The sequence below is a fragment of the Artibeus jamaicensis genome, unplaced genomic scaffold, assembly GCF_021234435.1.
Source record: "Artibeus jamaicensis isolate MK-2021 breed Jamaican fruit bat unplaced genomic scaffold, CSHL_Jam_final contig_3126, whole genome shotgun sequence".
NCBI classification, from domain to species: domain Eukaryota; kingdom Metazoa; phylum Chordata; class Mammalia; order Chiroptera; family Phyllostomidae; genus Artibeus; species Artibeus jamaicensis.
Genome location: NW_026521723.1, coordinates 8764511 through 8784341, shown reverse-complemented (window position 1 = coordinate 8784341; position 19831 = coordinate 8764511). Strand labels below are relative to the sequence as shown.

Below are 19831 nucleotides of genomic sequence, written 5' to 3'. Positions count from 1 at the left end.
CCGGCACCCCAGACCCAGCCCTTCAGCCCGTGCTCCTGGCTTCCGGCTCGAAATAGCGAAGAAGTAACGGTCTCCAGGGCACACTCGGAGGAGTCCGGGCAGAAAAGGAGCACTGGCGAACCCCGGCCGTCAGCGCGGCGAGCTGTGCGGCCGTGGAGGAGGAGAACGAGCAGCGGGAGTCGCACTCGCTGTCCCGGCCCTGGCCCTGCCCGGTCCTCGCACCGGGCGCGGGGAAAAGTTTCGAACAAAAGTGTTCAGCGCCCGCTCGCGCAGCCAACCGCCGGACACAACCGCCTAGCCGCTGGGAAAAGCGGCCCGCGCCTGCCCGGCCACCGTGCTCGGACCCTCGGTCGCGCCACCCTCAGCCCACGCTGGCCGCCGAAGTTCACCTACCACACAGCCGGGAGAAGAGAAGCAGCGGGAAGAGCAGGAGCAGCAGCGGCGGTGGCGTCGGGGGTGGCAGCAGGAGACAGGATCCGGGGGGAGAAGCGGAGGAAAGTTGTGCTTTGCCGCCTACGGGACACAGCGGAGCCGGTCCCGGGGTCCGCGCCATTCCCCACCCTCCCCCCGGCCCGCTTGCTCCCTCGCCGGCCCCCACCGGCTCCCTTGGACCCGGCGCCTCGGGCTCCGGGCGGCGGCAGTATCGGCCGCAGCACGGCGGCGGCGGAAGGACCAGCGCGCGCGTCCCTAACTCCTAGTTCTTGAACCTCCGCCGCCGGCTGATAGTGAGCGGAGCGCTAGCGGCTGCTTCGGCACCGCCGTCGCCGACGCCACTGCCGAAGCTGAGGCGGGAGCCGCCCGCCGCTGCCGCCGCCGCCGCCGCCACTCCCCTCCCCCCCGGCTCCCGCCCGCCTGGAACCCCTGGGAACTCGGAACGCACCACCCCGCCCTGTGCGGGAGGGGGGAGAGGAAGCCGACCCTCAGAGCGGGCGCAGGAACTCGCCCGCCCCACGCCAACTCTGCTCCCGTCTGATCCCAGACTGCCTGCCGCGTCTCCTCCCACCCCGCTCCTCTACCAAGCTCCGCCCCCTTCACGCACACACACAAAAATCTCTTCTCTCCGCTTTGATAACGGGGTTTCTCCCAAAGCAGGGCTCTAAAAAGGACAAAAAAAAATCTGGAATAGATTAGTAGGCTCCGCCCCTCGTTCCAGCAACCTACCCCCCCTTCCAAGCGTTTCCAATGGTCTCTCCCACTCCGCCCCTCTTGGGTCCAACGCTGCCCTGGCACAGATGGAGGCGGAGGGCGGTGGCGGGACACTCAGGCTCGTGGCTGGCCTCACCCAGGGAGTGCTTTCCTTCTGGCGGGGACTCGGGACTGGGAGGGTGTTGGAAGGGGAAGGCAAGATGGGGTTACCCTTCCGTTGCCTACTTAGGAAGCTGGACGCAGCCTGCTGGACTAGTCATCTATCTCCTCGCCACGGGCGCAAGGGGCTGAAAGACTTTGTCCTCCTTCCTGCTTCCCGGGACAGATTTGCTCTCCGAATTTCTCCCTTCTTTCCAGCCCCGCTTCCCCCCAGCCCGCTGAGGCACGTTTGCACGGGCATTTTCCTTGCTTCTTTCACTGGGCGGTCGGCTCGATGGAAGGGTCAGCGTGGCCGGGCGAGGAGAGGGACCCCAGAAGATTTGCTTTCCCTCTCTTGCTTCTCCCGGCTGCCGGGCTGTCATCTGTCCTCGCCTGGCGACTGGCAACAGGAGGCCATGGATTTCCCCCTTCGGAGCGCCTCTAGTGCGGTGGTGTTTTTCTTTAGTTTTGTTTCATTTGCATGTTCGCACGTGTAATTTTATTCTCATTACTTGCTTTCCTTTTAACTTATTGCGGGAAAGCTACCTTAGGAAGTGTTAAACCTTTGTCCTTAGGAAGAGCGTCTGTGGTCCACCAGACCCTCCCTCACCCCAGAAGGGTTGCTCGCCCTGCCCTCTTCATCCGCGCGCCTCGCACAGTTCTAGTGGCCTGACCTTGGAGGCAGAGCCACCGGCGGTTCTTCCGGGGTGGTGGGCAATTTGATCTGTCCTGAAGGGGACTGAAGGCAAAGGACACAGGTCCTCAAGTCCTATCACCATTAATTTTACGTTAGATCTTGCCGTCTCCACCAATAGGCACAGGCACGCTCCAATGAGAAAGTCGGATTAGGATTTAGCCGCCTGTTTCAGCTAAACTAAATGATTGCCTGCTGCCAAGATCACACTGTCATTTCCCTTCAATCACTAGGGTCTCCCCCCCTCCACCCACTGTTTTACGCGCCTACATACCATTCTACCCTTCTGCCCACGTATTTTTTTTAACTTCACTTGCCACCCTAGTTCTTAGTTTAGAACCTCTCTTCCTCCGTCACCTTTTCTCTCTTCCACTCTACCCCTGCCTGTCTCTGCCATTCTCCTGAAGCCTGTCTCCGGTAGCCACTCCTTTCCATCACCTATTCTCAGGGTGCACTTATGACTAAACCTTGCCCTGCGTACGCTCCAAGAAATCCTCTGATGATGATGATCATAATTGACGAAATGTAGCTATTGTGACATTCTTAAGTTCTGCTGACACCACCTTTTCCCTTGAGAAATTTTATTTTTCTTTTTTTGTGTTCCCCAAACCTACTTTCACTGCTAAATTTAGAGTCAACTGCTCAGCGACTAGCTAATTATTTGTTAAGATAGCCACTTTATTAATACATTGTTGATACTCAGTTAAATATTAACCAAAAATGTAATGTCGCTAGCCAATTTCATCCTCTCCCTAAGCCCCCAGCCATTCCTTAATGGTTCTAGTCTCCAGAAAAAGTAATTTAGCCAACATTTGAAAAGGTGCCAAAGGCTTAATATGGGGGCTACTGTTTGATTGCCATGGAGACCACGAGGGATTAACTGGTTTAGTGCTTCTCAAAAGGATGATGCGGAGATTTAAGAAATTTATATCCTCCATATTTTGAGAAATGGATTAGTGGCATGCTATGATTATATTCTCCTCTGACCTAAAGAGAAGAGAGAGCTTGGAAGAGTAGTATTTATAGATGTTATATAAGCATTAAAAGAGCGCTGTGCTAGTGTTTTATGTGCATACAAGCATTATGTTATAATAATAATTTGTGTTGATATAGCATCTTCAGCCAGAGATGTCAAAGCACACTTTTCTCACAAAAGGTAGCAATTACTATTATTCCTATTTGACAGCTGGAGGAACCTAGGAACAGAGGTTAAGTGCAAAAACTACTGTCCATGTGGTGGTTTTTCTGCCAGAACCAAGTTTTTGCCTTCCATTGAGCCCCACTAACCTCTCGAGATTCTTAAGTTAAAAACAAATTTGCTGAGGTAACTCGAATTTCTACTTCCTAAATGTCCAGTCTCAAATTACATTCTCCTCAAGTAAAGATATACCCACCCCAAGCTTTCCTGTTGGAAATTATCATTAGCTACAGAAAAAGATTTTACATTATGTTGTATAGCTTTTTTTCAAGGACTAGAATTACCAATTTTATAAAAACCTTTAATATGAGAACATTACTTGGTTTTACACCATTTTTAATTGTCTACCTTTAAAGACAAGTTTACCTTTATTGTTTGAAGGACAAACTGGTTGAAGGAATACTTAATTATAGCTAACTTATTAATATTTGTGGTACCATTGAAACCAAAGTGTGCATGTATTTTCTAAGAAAAAAATATCTGAATAAAGAACAACATGATTCTAATGTCAAAAATAATTTCACTTGTTTTGGGTTAAGAATACTGATGATATCCACCCTACTTTCTGCCTCAAAAGACTGTTGACCAATTATTGAGATTCATTAACTCTTAAGTAAAATCCAAAGGTTGACATGTTAACAAAGTAGTAATTATATACAATGCTGGGCATTTTACATTTACTCAAATAATCCAAATTAAAGGTTTAAAATTATTATTAGAATTTCATAGCTGACTCTGAAGCAAAGGGAGTATTTTATAGTATAGGTAGGCCATTATATACTCTAGGTAATTCCACTTACCATCAGCAAATTTTTTATAACCTTCTACATGAAGTATAGCCTTTCCCTATATGAAAGAGATGAGCAGTGCTTTGTGGAATGTTTGAACTTGGCCCTATATTTGATAATAAGTCAATTTTACCTGGCTGTAATCACAGTCTTCTAAAGCAAAACTATGCAAATATTAAAAAAAAAAACTACAAACCCACCAAAAAGTCTACCAATTTACAAATCTTTACCAATGGCATATTTATCAAATGCAACTATTTCCTGCTGAAAAGATCTTTCTACCCCCATAGATTCATACTGTTCACTTCCTCATGTTTCTTGGGGTCTTTGTTTAAATTTCACTGTGTCTTTAAGATCTTCCATGCCCCTCCCACATGAAAGGGCCACCTCATCTCAATCCCTGGCCCCTCTTACTGGCTTTATTTTCTCCAGTGCACTCAGCATTTGACCTGGTGTGTATCTTTATTTATTGTCCGTTTTCCATTTGCTACAATGAAAGTTCCACAAAGATGAGTGGGGGCTTTTTTTTTTCACTGTTGAAACTCAACCATGTAAAACAATATCTGTCATATAAGTCCCAGATTGTATGATTAAATGATAAGTATAGAGACATAGTACACTCAGATGCGTGCCTGGTGGCAGATAAACTCAAAAGAAGAATATTAATGTTTAAGGTCTTAAGTATATGATCATATTGAATTTTTTAAAACTGGAAGATGATTATACTGACTATTGCTTAAGTCTCTTGATTTCATCTATTTTAGTGCTGCTATTAAGCTATTATCTTTCCAGTTCATAGTTACACTTCCATACACTGGGTTTGTGATTTGGAGGCTGTGCTATCAATAATTGTCACTGGAGGGAAGGTGGAAGGCAAGAGTAGAGGAAAAGATACCTGTTCCTTCCTATTGGCTTCCTGTTCCTATCAGTATCACCTCAGCAGTAAAAGCCCTTGACCCTGTCATCAGCTGTTGGTCCCAGCCTCCCACTTGCTGTACACTCTAAGAACCAAAGTCATCGTGACCCCTCAAAGGTACAGCACCAGCCCAGCTGTACCCACTTCTCAGGTCCATTTCCTAGCTCAGCAGAATCCCTTCCCTGGGCTTCTGAGTTCTAATAATCTAACCTTTTCCCTTTGTTCCCACAGCTCTAAAGGCGTTAATAGATTCCTACAGCTCATATCTCTGGATGACCTATGTTACACTTTTTGGTCCGGAGACTCCCATTCAAACCCTGGTGTAACAATACCCTATTATTAAGTTCCACAATAACATAGTATGTTTTCTGTCTTTTTCATCAGACCTTGACTGATGCTCTATTTTTCTGTGACTAGTTCTCAAAACCTTCCCTTGTACTAGTTATTTTCTCTCAGTTAAAGTATTTAAAATCACAGAGCCAACATCAGTTCATCAATTAATGTAAAGAAAAAGAAAAATTAGCAAAATTTGTTCCTTTAATTGGCAGTAATCTGGATTGAGCAGACATGGGTTTGAAATAAGTAAATTTGGAGGAAACTATATAGGTGTTTTAGTCATATATACATATGACTTATTGTTTATGTCCCTCATCTAGATTGTGGTAAAAACTAATAGAAATTTCTAATTTTTGTGATTCATTTTTTACAGTCCCTGAATGCACTTGACAATCATTATGAAGCTAAAAAGATAAGAGGATTATTTGGGGAAAATAATAATTGGACTTGTCTCATAAACTTAGAATGAAAACAAACATATACTGCACATAGCTACGTAAATAAAGTCTAACTCCATTTATAATATATAACTGTTGTAGAGCACTAGGGTTCCAAAGAATATTTGGAACTAATATTTAGGCAGAAAGAAGAGCTATGCCATAGCATTATGACAGGTTAAATAAAAGGTAACTAAAAGCAATAAATGAACAAACAAGACAAACAAAAACTCACAGACACAGACAACTATGGTGATTACCAGGAAGAAAGGAGTGGGAGCAGGGCAGTAGTGGGTAAAGGGAGTGAAATAACATATGGTGACAGAAGTCAAAACTTTGGGTGGTAAGCACACAGTGCAATATACAGATAACATAGAATTGTACACTCAAACGTATATAATTGTATTAACCAATGTCACCTCAATAAATTACATTTAAAAAATAAAAGAGTAAACATGAAAGTGTTCAGAAACAAAAATAAATAAAAGAGTAGGTTCAATTTAGGAAAGATGATTGAGCTGGAGTCTCAATCTATGTGCTGGAGTCTATGTTAGTTATTGGGAAAGGAAAAGCCCAAGTCCTTACTTTCCAAACCATAATATTCTTGCAAGTAATGGAGCATAGTACAGTATAGGAGAGAGCAGAGGGTAAGTCCCACGTATGCTTCGATGACTTGAAAGTCCTAACAGCAAAGAAAACATTTGAATAATTTTAAAGAATGAATAGGAATTTTTCCATACAGATGGGGTAAAAGCAGCAGAGGGAATAGGAAAATGATAGATGGGAGGTTAGAGAGGCATGATAGAGTATGGTGTGTTTTGGAAAGTACTAGTATTTCTGTGCTGCTGGAGGGTAAAACCCAAAGAATTAGGAGAAAATAGAGATGTGTAGGCAGGGTGTTTTTAAACCTTGTAAAGAAGGTCAATTTCTCCCATCCCAGCCTCCCCCCCCCTTGCTCCCCACCTCCCTCCCATTTCCACCCCCCTTAGTTCTCGTCCCTGTGTCCTTCCTATTTGTTCCTCCAAATTCCTCCCCCTTTTTCCCCTTAACTTCCCTTCCCTCTCCCCTCTGGTCACTGTCCCCTTGTTCTCTATTTCAGTGTCTTTGTGTCTTTGTTTTTTTTTTTTCTGCTTGCTTGTTTGTTTTGTTGTTTAGCTTCCTGTTAAAGGTGAGATCATATGGTATTTGTCTTTCAACACCTGGCCTATTTCACTCAGCATAATGCTTTCCAGTTCCATCCATGTTGTTGCAAAGGGTAGTAGCTCCTTCTTTCTCTCTGCTGCATAGAATTCCATTGTGTATATGTACCACAATTTTTGGATCCATTCATTTACTGATGGGCACCTAGGTTGCTTCCAACTCTTGGCTATTGTAAATTGTGCTGCTATGAAGATTGTGGTGCATAGGTTCTTTGATATTGATGTTTTAGAATTCTTAGGATATAAATAGACAAAAAAACTGTACTTGAAAAATAACTAAATAAAATTTTTAAAAAATGAAGGAGAGAATCCTAGAAGCAGCAAGAGATAAGGGGACTGTCACCTACAAAGGAGTTCCCAAGAGACTGTCAGTGGATTTCTCAAAAGGGACCATACAGGCAATAAGGGGCTGGAAAGAAGTATTCCAAGTCATGAAAACCAAAGACCTACAACCAAGATTGCTCTATCCAGCAAAGCTTTCATTTAGAATGGAAGGGCAGATAAAGTGCTTCTCAGATAAGACCAAATTCAAGGAGTTCATCATCACCAAGCCCTTATTATATGAAATGTTAAAGGGACTTACCTAAGAAAAAGAAGATAAAAAAGATGAACAGTGAAAGGACAGCAAACTCACAGTTATCAACAACCACACCTAAAACAAAAGCAAATTAAGAGGACAGCTAGATCAGGAGTGAACCATAGAAATGAAGATCACATGGAGGATTAGCAACAGGGGAGTGGAAGAAGGAGAAGGGGAGAGAAGGTACAGAAAATAAGTAGCATAGACAGTAGATAGAAAATAGGGGGGAGGGTAAGAATAGTAGGGGAAATACAGAATCTATAGAACTTGAGACATGTGTTCATGAACTAAAGGGGGGGTAATGGTGGGAGAGGGGTGTGCAGGGTGGAGGGGAATGGAGGGGAGAAATAGAACAAATGTAATGGCATAATCAATAAAAATGTTAAAAAATAAAAATAAAAATAAAAAATACAAAAAAAAACCCTAAAAAAGTTGTGAAATGTTTGATCCAGCAACTCCACTTTTAGGAAATTTCATTTGAAATAAAGCATCAAGATGTGCAAAAAAAAAAAAGAAGGTCAGATTGTATCTTGTAGATCATGGAAACAAAATGAAGAATTTTAAGTAGGAAATGACAAAAGTAGGTTTAGTTTGCTAGAAAAGTCAGAAAATAGTGTGAAGGTGAAGATGGATGAATTGTCAGGGAATTTTGGAGAATTATAAGGAGAAATTTAGTAAGAACAGAGAGAATGAAGGTCTGAAATGAGCAGTGAGAAAGTGGATGGGAAAAAGAAAATGAATTCAGGAGAACTTAGTATTTTAAAGCAAAATGGTTTATTCCCACATTATTTTGAATGTGACGTAGCTAGCTAACAGATAGTAATGCAGACAAATAAGGGAAATACAAGACAAAAGAGACATGAGCAAAGGAAAAAAGAAGCACTAAAAAGAAAGTGATGAAAATGTGGATAGAGACAGAGGAATATTTGAAGAGAGAGTATGGAGAAGAAAATGGAGGTAGATCAAATGACAAAGATTGCAATAATATAATAGATGGTTCTATAAACTATTGGGCAAATTTTATAATTTACCTCCACTTTATAATATTATACCATAGTATTTTAATTCTTGTGGGCATGTCTCAGATTCATAAATGTCCAGTACAGTTTCTTTTATATTATCATTAACCAATAAATATCTGTTGAATGGAAGGGAGGGAAAAGAAAGAATAATATTGTGGATGGTCTTGCTGTTGGATTTAGATTGAACCAATCTAAAGAAATCTCGTGTCCGTGTAGGTTCATTACAATAAAGAGCCACTTTTCTCCCCATGGCTGTTTCAACAGATCCTGTCCTAATTAATTTAATTTGTACCCTTTGGTATCTGAGCCAAAATAGTCAGCCACTCTACTTCTAACATCCCAGGGAGATGCATATACGGAGGCTATCAGATGTAATGTTAAAAGCCCTGGACCTTCACTGCCTGGGTTTCAGTTCAAATTCTTTACTTGTGACCTTGGGCAAGTTACTCAGTTTCTTAGTTTCCTCAGGGGAAAATGATTATTCCTTTCTCACAATGTTGTTTAAGAATAAAATTAGTTCATGCAGTGACTTTGGAATAGATCTGATATATATATATATATATATATATATATATATATATATATATATGTGTGTGTGTGTGTGTGTGTGTGTGTGTGTGTGTGTGTGTGTCCCAAAAGGTGTTTATTTTGTTGTTGTTATTATTAATAGTAATGTAACCAAGCACAGGTCTGGCTGCCCACTACTATGAAAGCCAATACTTGAGAGGCAGTTACTGTTGTAAAAGAAAAATGGTTTTATTCAGGTGCCAGCAACCTGGAAGATGGGGGAATCTCATCTCAAAGCCCATCTTAGTATCTCAGGAATCATGGCTAGTTTATGCAGGGCAACCATGGAAAGAGGGGGAATTAAGGAATTTCTGGTGATGTGCAGTTTCTCAGCTCTGCTCTGGGGAGGTTTCAATGTTATCTCCATGTGCATCATCATGTAGTTTCATCCTCTATCTGCAGATTCACTGTTGATATCTGGGAACAGGATGTGTGGGGTACATTTCTGCTAATTCGGATATGAGTAGCTGATGACTGTCCAATTTCCTGTCATCAGGGCCATGTGTTGGTTAAGCAGGAGTTGCAACAGCTGATGTCTATAAAATACTTCTAATGAAGCTTTCAATATGTGAATCTTCTATGAGTTTGTTAGTACAGTCTGTTCTACAATAACAACCTGATCAGTATATTATGTTTATTTCAATTACTGTTACAATTCTCCACTTTCAGTTTTTCCTTCATATCTGTGGAGCTCTTGATGTCCTCTGAGTCTTTTCGGGGAATAAAAAACTTTAGCCTGTTGTAAAGCAAAGTCTTATGAGTCAAAAGCAGATATATTTTTTGCGGGCATCTCTTAAGGAGATGTAAGTTTTCCAGTGTGGGAAAAACAAGCCATAAAAACTTCAAAACAATAAAGAGAAGCATTATGAATAAAAGAATGGTTAAACCTAAATTAAATTCATAACATGATCTTGAGTCCTTATGGTATCTGTGAAAATAGACTCACAAATCAATCTCTAGTCCCCTCAAAGAGAGGGGTACGATGGCCTACTTTTTGTTGAAGTCAAGGAGCGTGTTTCCTGATTTTGGTGATGCTTATTTCCTCCTGAGCTAAGGTTTCAATGTAAGTACAACAAGAGGAATTGATGGTCATACAAACTTCTTCTTAAGGCAACTCACTTACCTAAGATAACTTTAGCTTGAGTATCCAAAGATTCCTGAATATTAGCAAGTGAAGTGGCAGTTTCATTGGCTATGGTGATTAAAGTCTTGGAGAGATTGTGAAGTACATGCTGATGTGCAGCAGCCCCTCACCAAGGTAATAGAGTACATCTAAAAAAAATTCATCATTCTGGAAAGATCTCAGGCCATTTGTGTGAAAATTGATTGCTCCCCCTGGTGTCCCACTTGCCCAAAACAGTTTTACTTGTTTGTAGATCTAAAGAGGGAATAATTTTCCTCTGTTTTTAACCCCTGTATAGGTTAAAAATATCTGGAGTTCTATACATGTTCTGGTGGGACCTGCAGGTGAAAATGTTGACTTCCAGGAAAAAGGTTACTGGGGTGGACAATTTATAGAGAAAGTCCCATCTTAGCAGAGAGATGGGACATTCAGGCAAATAGAAGAAGCTGAGGAAGCCACGTGATAACTTCAACCTCTGAAAGGCATTCCAAAGAGTGGAGGGAGGCTTGTTGCTTCATTTTTCTTCTTATCCTTACAACCAAGGCTTGTGTTTTTGTATTTATTTTTTAATCAGTCTGGTGTTTTATCCAGAGTACATAGCTTCTGTGTCTACTAAAAGTCAACTGACTTGTTTTCTAGTGTCAATTGTATCTGAGGCACCTGTGAGGAAATAATAATGGGTGGGGAGGTATCTAATGGAGCTTTGGACCTCCTCATTCACCATTTTATCTCACCATCTGTGTATGTATCTCTTTTTATTTATTTATCTTTTCCATTCCTGTTGCTAGTCACTGGAGGCTTTCCACCTCGGTGACCTTCTGTACCTGGTCTATTGTTCTTGCTCTGATCTTGTTGTGCATAAATGAAAAATAAACTTTGAAGACAAATTACCTAAAGTAGAGCTTAATATCCATAACTGTGTATTATAGAGTTTTTTGAAACTCAATTTCTCTCCTTAATACTACTTTCTACTTATCAAAGGACCAAATCAAGACCAATTCATTTACTGCATTAAGTCTTGTTTCAATTTGGTCTATTTGCATAGACATAGTAGGAATAAGCAATTGATCTACACGACCTCTTCAATGTACTTGGTTGGGATCTTGTGAGAAATTTCCAGACTGAGCTTCAATTGGTACCACGGGGCAGAAAGGCCAAGCCACCCAGTTGCCATCAGGCTTTGACTGCAGTAACTATAACTTTGGGTGAGTTCCTCAGTTTCTTGAGATCCTCCCAAATGTGTTGAGGTTGTTCCTTGCCAACTCCCAGGAAAGCAACTGTTGTTTCTAACCTGGAAAGACTTCCATGAACCTTATGAATAAGCAGGGGACCAGGCCATTTCTCCAAGGGGCTTTCATTGGCTTCAAAGTCGATCTTCATTTGTTAAAGTTTTCTGGTGTACTCCAGTGTCTAGGCATGTTTCTCTCTGACACATGACATTCCAGTCAAGGTTTTGGTTAATAAAACCACAATTAGAAACTAGTTTTATGTGTCCTATTGTAAAGAAATCAGATTCTTCTTGGATTTATGTAAATAAATATATTGTTATGCAAATTATAACATTCACTCATTAAGAATTTCTAAATTCCAGAGGGATTGGGTAAGGATAAAAATATAAATGCCTCAATATTTCATCTTTAGTTCATGCTGTCCCATAATAAATTTTTGTTTATGCTGATTATTTGCCAGGATTTTTATAAATCCAGTTACTCAATTGTGTTCTAGTAATCTTTAATCAATTCAAAAATATGATCTGAAAATTTATTCTCAGAAATATGTAATTTAGAATAAGTCATTTCCATGGATCTCTCTCAAGATGTAACATATTTGTAAATGCATCAGGATAAAACAATGACTGTCTGTAAATGACAAAAAAATTTAAATGAAGCGGTTAAAGATCTGATTATAATGCAATTGAAAATTTGTTACAATGAAATTATATTGGAACTTTGTAAACTCTTAGAGATTTTTATATACTCTGTAGAATAGCCATTTTAATAATAAATGTGTATACAAATAGAACATAGTTATTATTTATTTGACAAAGATTCCAATGTACTTTAAGCATATCAGATAGGCCTAATTTGTTTAAAATTTCATCTTCAGGAGGAGGATTTCAAGTCTCCATGGCATTCTAGGCACCCATTAGAATGATCCAAGGCCAATTTTAGGTCGAGGCAAAGTCTTTTAAAATTGAAACCCTGGAAAGTTTGTCAAACACACTTGATTAAAAGAATATATAGCACCCTAGCTGGTGTGGCTCAGTGGGTTGAATACCAGCCTATGAACCAAAGGGCCAATGGTTTGATTCCCAGTCAGGGCACATGCCTGGGTTGTGGGCCAGGTCCCCAGTAGGGGGCATATGAGAGGCGACTACACATTGATGTTTCGTTCTTATTACCCAAAGTGATGATAAAGGTATCAAACACGAACACAGGCCAGCAAAACTTTAGATATTACAATAAAGAATATGTGTTTTTAAGTAGTCAAGTACCTGATTAACACAACACAACATAACACAAAACTATTTTAAAATAAAATCTTAGCTATCTAGGCAGATACAGAAAAACTTTTTTCCCTTTTAATAAACTGAAGAAGAACCAAACAAATTCCATGTTAGCTTACTGTTTACATTTATATTAATTTACCTAATTAAATTTATGATTCAGCTTAATTATTAATGTATAATTTCTTCTTAAGAGCTCTCCTCATAAACCTTCTTCAATTTGCAGAGACTCTGTGCAAAATAAACATCTTAACTCTGCTTCTTCTTAACTCATTCAAAAATAACTAACTTAAAAACAAATTACACTTTTTTATCTTGAAGAAATGTTTTCATACTTTATAACTTTAAATTCAAACCATACAATTTCTTTCCAAATTAATTAGAGTTTTTAATTCTTAGAAACCTTGATTTTTAGTGATAAAAGTAATATTCTTTAGATTGGTGCTTTTATCAATACATTTCATACTTTTAGAAAGAGGTATTTTCCAATGCCATATACTCACACTTTCAACAGACATACTTCAAATAAAGTATAAGATATAGTTGTTAACAGATCCAAATTTACTTTCTGCAGTAAAAAGTCAAAGTAGGCAAACTCAGATCAATTACTATTTTAGTATCTTGTTATTTCAAAATATCTATATATTTAATCATTTTCACCATTTAATCCAGCAAAGCTCCAAATATCCAAGTCACCCAATACTTTGTAAAATTATGTATATTTATAATTATTTCCAAAAAAATTATCAGAGATTTTTAGCTTCTGGCCAAGATATAGGAATAGGTATATACACTTTGCTCCCTTGCACAACCAAAAGAAGGATAACAAACAATTTAAAAACAAAAATCAATAAGAACTGCAAGAAAATGGAAGTTCATAGAAGTCTGACAACGAAGAAGTTAAAGAAAAAACATTCATCCAGACTGGTAGTAGGGGCAAAGATGGGAATCCAAACAGAAAAGGATCTATGACAAGATAGCAGCTGGCAGACTGGGGCGAGCAGGGCAGCAGCCTGTGGACCAGGCTGTCCCAAATTAGCATGCAGATAAAACTATGAGGAACAACTGGGGAGTGAGACAGATTGTACAACCCAGGTTTCCAGCATGGGAAAATAAAGCCTCAATATAACCTCTGGCTATAAAAACCTATGGAGGTTGCAGCGGAGGGAGAAACTGCCAGTCTCACAGGAAAGTCTGTTGGAGGGGCCCACAGGATCCAAGCCCACTCACCCAGGAATCAGCATCAGGGCAGCACCTCAAAGGGTGAAATTGTGGGTAGCAGGAGAAGTGACTGAAAGTGGGGCAAGAGCCAAGCAAGTGGCATTGTTCCCTCTCTGACCCCTCCCCCACATACAGCACCATACCTCAGTGAAGTGGGTTGCCCTACTCTGGCGAATACCTAAGGCTCCACCCCTTACACCATAACAGGTGTGCCTGGACAAAGAAATATGGCCCAAATGAAAGAACAGGTCAAAAACTCTAGAAAAAGAACTAAGCAACAAGGAGATAGACAACCTATCACATGCAGAGTTCAAAATACTGATAATCAGGATACTCACAGAAATGATTGAGTATGGACACAAAATAGAGGAAGAAGTAACAGCTATACAAAGTTAAATCAAGAAAAATACACAGGGAACCAATAGTGAAGGGAAGGAAACTGGGATTCATATAAAAGATATGGAACAAAATGAGGAAATGAACATTCGACTGAAATAGAATGAAAAAACAAGAATTCGAAACAAAATGAGGAGAAGCTTAGGAACTTCTGGAACAGCTTTAAACATTTCAACATCTGAATCATATGGGTGCCAGAAGGAGATGAGGAAGAGCAAGAAAATGAAAACTTATTTGAAAAAATAATGAAAGAAATCTTCTCCAATCTGGCAAAGGAAATAGACATACAAGTCCAGGAAGCCCAGAGAATCCCTAACAACTTGGACCCAAAGAGAAGCACACCAAGACACATTATAATTAAACTGGCCAATATTAAAGATAAGGAGATAATCTTAAAAGCAGCAAAAGAAAAGGAGTTACCTACAAAGGAGTTCCTGAAGACTATCAGCTGATTTCTCAAAAGAAATCTTTCAGGAAAAAAGGAGCTGGAAAAGAGCATTCAAAGTCATGAAAAGCAAGGAGTACACCTAATTTACTCATTCTAGTAAAGCTATCATTTAGAATGGAATGGCAGGTAAAGTGCTTCCCAGATAAGGTCAAGTTAAAGGAGTTCATTGTCACCAAGCCTTTATTATATGATATGTTAAAGGGACTTATCTAAAAAAAGAAGATGATCAAAACTTGAACATTAAAATGACAACAAACTTTCAACTATCAACAAACCTAAAACAAAAACAAAAAAAACTAAGCAGACAAATAGAACAGAAACAGAATCACAGAAATGGAGATCACATGGTGGGTTATCAGTGGGGAAGGGGAGGGGAGATTAGGGGGAAAGGAATGGGGGAGAATTGGAGAATAAGAAGCATACCATATTTTTCAGACTATAAGACACACTCTTTTCCCCCAAATTTGGGAGGAAAAGGGGAGTGAGTCTTGTAGTCCAAATGTAGCTTACTTGGCTCAATGTTGGGGATGGTGGTGGTAGAATGGGGTTATTAAATATTTTACCACATTTTTTGCTTCAAAAATTTTCCCCCTATTTTCTCCTCTAAAACCTAAGTATGTCTTATGGTCAGTGTGTCTTATAGTCCTAAAAATACGGTAATTGGTAGCTACAAAGTAGACAGGGATAGGTTAAGAATAGTGTGGGAAATGGGGAAGCCAAAGAATTTATATGTGTTACCCGTGGACATGAACTAAGGGAGGGGAGTGCTGGAGAGAATGAAGGTTGGGTGAAGGGAAATAACAGGTAGAAAAAAATGGGACAACTGTAATAGCATAATCAATAAAATATACTTTAAAAAAGCTTTATAAAAATTTTTCATTTTAGTTATATCTATTTACTAGTTATTAATAACTTTATAAGATTTTAAAGTCAATTATTACCCATGGAATTTTCTTGACAAATGCTGTTACAGACAAAACATGAAATTATTTCTGCAAACTGAGGCAAAACAAGTATATATTTTATATTCATAACTTTTATAGTATCAGTTGAATTGAAATAAGTTTTTATGTCAAATATTTTTTCCAGGCCACATAATCCTGAAGAAAAATTAGGATAGTTGTTATATTTTTTTTACCACACATATAAACAGTATTACTGAATAATTATAGAGAGACAAGATTTTCTTTTTTTGTCCTTGACGACTTTAAAGAGGCTGGTGGGTAGGCAGGGTAATACCATGCTCGGCTGGCTTTAGTTGCTTGATTTTAAAAATGCCCTTTTTTTCTTTCACACCGAGATGGGGCATCACCCCTGCTGTTTCCATAGGATTTGGTGCTGGCATTAATTTCCACATTGTTCCTGGGACCACCACAGCTCCCATATATCCAGGAGGAGAACCCAGAGTGTTTAAAATACTTATCTCATTTTCCTTCTTTCTGAATTTACTCTCTGAGAGGTGAATGAGATCTTTTGTCCCTCTTTGAACTATAAATTTAAATCCTTTCTGAGAAGAATCCTTATGGTGTAACAACATGAAATTTGGCACGTAAGAGACCTTATCCCTACCAGAGCTTTGGTAAACAATTCTAATTAGTCACTGACTTATAGCTGTAAGTTGACCTGTCAGCTAAAATGCAACCTAATGGATTCTCTAATGGGACTGAGACCAAGCTACACATTTTAAAACAGAAACAGAAATGAATTCTAAAGCTAAGACAAACACCAAATAAATGAGTTCTCTCCCAACTAAATTATCTAGTTTAGTTGGAGGACTGGGACATTAGTGCAAATGACCTTCACAAATTTTAAATGGCACAATGACCTTAGATGACAAAGACAGAGGATTCCCTGTGTGAATAAACAAACTCCAAAGGGCAAACCAACTCTTTAAAAAGATAAGAAAGCAAGCTAAGAACAACCATAGCCAAGGTTTCACTTCAGACAGACAAGAGCTCTCTCAGATCTCCCAAACAGAACATACAGATGAGAGCTTTGAAACGGAACTAATATTCAAAACCCAGAAATCTGTAAACCAAAACAGCAAACATGTGCTCTGAATCCCACACTGGGGAACTAGGATTTTTCTTAGTCACTGAGCTGTGCCTACTACTAAGCGATGTCTATTGATACCTACATCATCCCAGACATTCAAAGAACCCAGACAGTGGGGCTTGGTTGTGCACACCAGGGACTTTACCAAGTTTGAGCTCAGCAGCCCACCAGTGACCTGCTTCCTTTCACTAGCAAAGCATTTAAAGGAGCTGATGCCTTGAGAGGGAAAGCAGGGAAGAATTCCAAAGATTTAAAAACAAACCAACACAAAACAAAAAACTCTTGTCAGCTGCTTGAAAATTCCTGCAGTCTCTGCCATGGGGTCAGCCTGCCACAAACAGTAGGGACCCAAGCCTTACCAGGGTCCATATCGCCCTGCCATGGTCACCAAAAACTATAACTGAGCTCAGGTATGGCTGCTTCAAAGCCAATACTTGAGAAGCAGATGCTAATGTAAAAGAAAGTGGTTTTACTCAGGTGCCAACAACCTGGAAGATGGGGAAACTCCTCTCAAAGCCCCTCTTAGCATTTTAGGAATCATGGCTAGTTTATGCAGGGCAACCATGGAAAGAGGGGAATTAAGGAATTTCTGGCAATGTGCAGAATTTCTCAGCTCTGCTCTTGGGAGGTTTTGATGTTATCTCCATGTGCATCATCATGTAGTTTCTTTCATCTTCTTTCTGCATATTCGCTGCTGATATCTGGGAACAGGATGTGTGGGAGCATTTCTGCTGGTTCGATATGAGTGGCTGATGACTGTCCAGTTCCTTGTCATCAGGGTCATGCCTTGGTTAAGCAGGCGTTGCAACAGCTGATATCTATAAAATACTTCTAATGAAGCTTTCAATATGTCAATCTTGTATGAGTTTGTTAGTATAGCCTGTTCTGTAATTACCATTTGATTAGTATATTATGCTTACTTCAATCACAGTTATAGTAGTATTAGTGGTAGTGATTTTAAACATAGATTCTGTAATTTCATCAGCAAATGGGAGTGGAATTTTGTTAAGGCTTATGTTTGCATATCCACTGAAATCTTGAAACCAGTTCTGATAAACTCTGCCTTCCATTAACCAGATTACATTAATTTAGCATCCTTCTTTATTGCACTGTTCCTCCAGAGGGAGGCAGAATAATGGTCCCCCAAATAGAGCCACATTCTAATCCTCCAAACCTGAATATATTTTAGGTTACATGGCAATGCAGGATTAAGTTTGCAAATGCTTAATCAGCTGACTTTAAAAACAAGGAAAGTATCCTGAATTATTTGTGTGGGCCCAATATAATCACGAGTGTCTTTAAAAGTCAAAGAGGAAGGCAGAAGAAACAGCCAGAGATGTGACTATGGAAGATGGTCAGAGCTGCAATATTAATGGTATTCAAAATAGAAGAAAGGGATAATAAGCCAAAGAATATAGCAATGTTTGGAATGGAAGAGGCAAAGACAAGGATTCTCCCCTACGATCTCCAGAAAAGGGTGTTGAAAGCCATTGAATCTGTGCTAATTTGTTACAGCAACAGTAGAAACCTAATTGTGATATAATGAGGAATACATGTTTAATCTTCAGCTCTCTGGTTCCTGATGCAAAGATTCTATAACCCTTGGAATTTTGAGAGTAATAGGATGAAAGTAGTGACTTTTACTTATAATAAGCCCCTTTCAGCCATTTCTGAATTTATGCTAATGAGGTGACTCTTAGAGGCAGGGAGCTGGTTGCCAGAGAACTAAACATGTGGATAGAGAATTGGAACTTTCAGCTGCACTTCCCCCATGCTCAACAAGATGGATAGAAAGACCTACCGGCTGGGGATGACTTGATCATCAAAGGCCAATGATTTAATCAGTCATGCGTAGATGAGAGGTTGCTTGATAAAATTTCAAAAGGGCACCTGTTATTAGTATTGAAATTCATGATATCGAAGCTACTCAATAGTACTTATAATCATCCTAATTAAAATACAGTGACTGCTGTTTTCCTTTCTCCTTAGGCTCCCAGCCCTTTCCTTGCTTATTTTCCTGAAACAATTAGAGCTCTCCTAGATTGAATTACATCAATCATCTCTATTTAACTTATCTGTCCCTCCCTCAGCAATAATTTAAATGTTCATTGACAGTAACCTCATTTTCACTTTCCCAACAAATCAGAATTTATAGATTATTATATTCTAAGCAGGTGAGGATGGAAGAACATAGATACAACCCACCTCTTAGAAACAGATCAAACACTTTGAGTATTGGAATTCTTAAAATCCAATTGCAGAATTAGGAACTCAGCTTTAAAGATAACCAACTGCTGGTAGCTTTGCAGATGTTTTGTACCCTGCAATCTGTTATGAGAACAAAAAAACCAAACAAAGGAGCTGACTTAATGAATAGAACAAAACTGGGGCACTGTTAGCCATTTGTCAGGGAAATCGGTTGTATCCTTCTCATGATCAAATACCTTAATGCTTAGCTATTGCCATTCATTGTTTGAAATTCATTTGGAAATTCAAATATATAAAATGCATATTAATATTTGAGTAAATAAACAGCTTTTATTGTTGTTTTCATGTTTGATTGTATAACTAGATGGCTGAACCTCAGGATTGAAAGAAATCTTTGCTTTCTAATTTTCTTTGCCCCCTTTTTTTTTTTGCCATTTATATGTTTCATAAGAATTTCATTTATTTAGTTCCTCGAATTTGGCTCTTACTATCTATTTTGATGACTTTCTTCATGGTTACTTAAACAACTGTGAAATATAGTGTTGTTATTGAAAAATATCTAGGGATTCATCCTTCTAATACAACTCACCTAGAAAAAATAATGTCATTTCTGCCAAAACTGTATAACAGCATGAGAGAATCCCTGAGAAACTGACCCCTTTGGCTAATAGTAAAATAACCTTTCAAAACTATATATATTTTGTCCCTGGGGGGATTATTGACAATGAATGAACTACCCTTTTGAAGGCCGTGGTAGAAGATATGTTTCATTTATCCCACACCATTCACAGTCCATGCAGCAGAGATGTAGCAGGAAAGGAGGAATAGAGGTCCTTTTCTCTGATGACTCTTC

General features: G+C 39.5%; 1 protein-coding gene across 5 annotated transcripts in view; it reads right to left on the bottom strand.

Annotated features, from left to right (window-relative positions):
• NECTIN3 (nectin cell adhesion molecule 3) overlaps positions 1-1000 on the bottom strand; it is a 124382-nt gene extending 123382 nt beyond the window's left edge. For 2 of the 5 annotated variants that reach the window (XM_037150140.2, XM_037150141.2), the window contains exon 1: positions 394-1000. In XM_037150140.2, the coding sequence (XP_037006035.2) occupies positions 394-553 (160 nt within the window). In that variant the 5' untranslated portion in view covers positions 554-1000. The remainder of the gene's footprint in view (positions 1-393) is intronic. The other 3 variants (XM_053663090.1, XM_037150142.2, XM_037150139.2) reach the window with 3 other exon arrangements.
• Positions 1001-19831: the final 18831 nt, after the last annotated feature.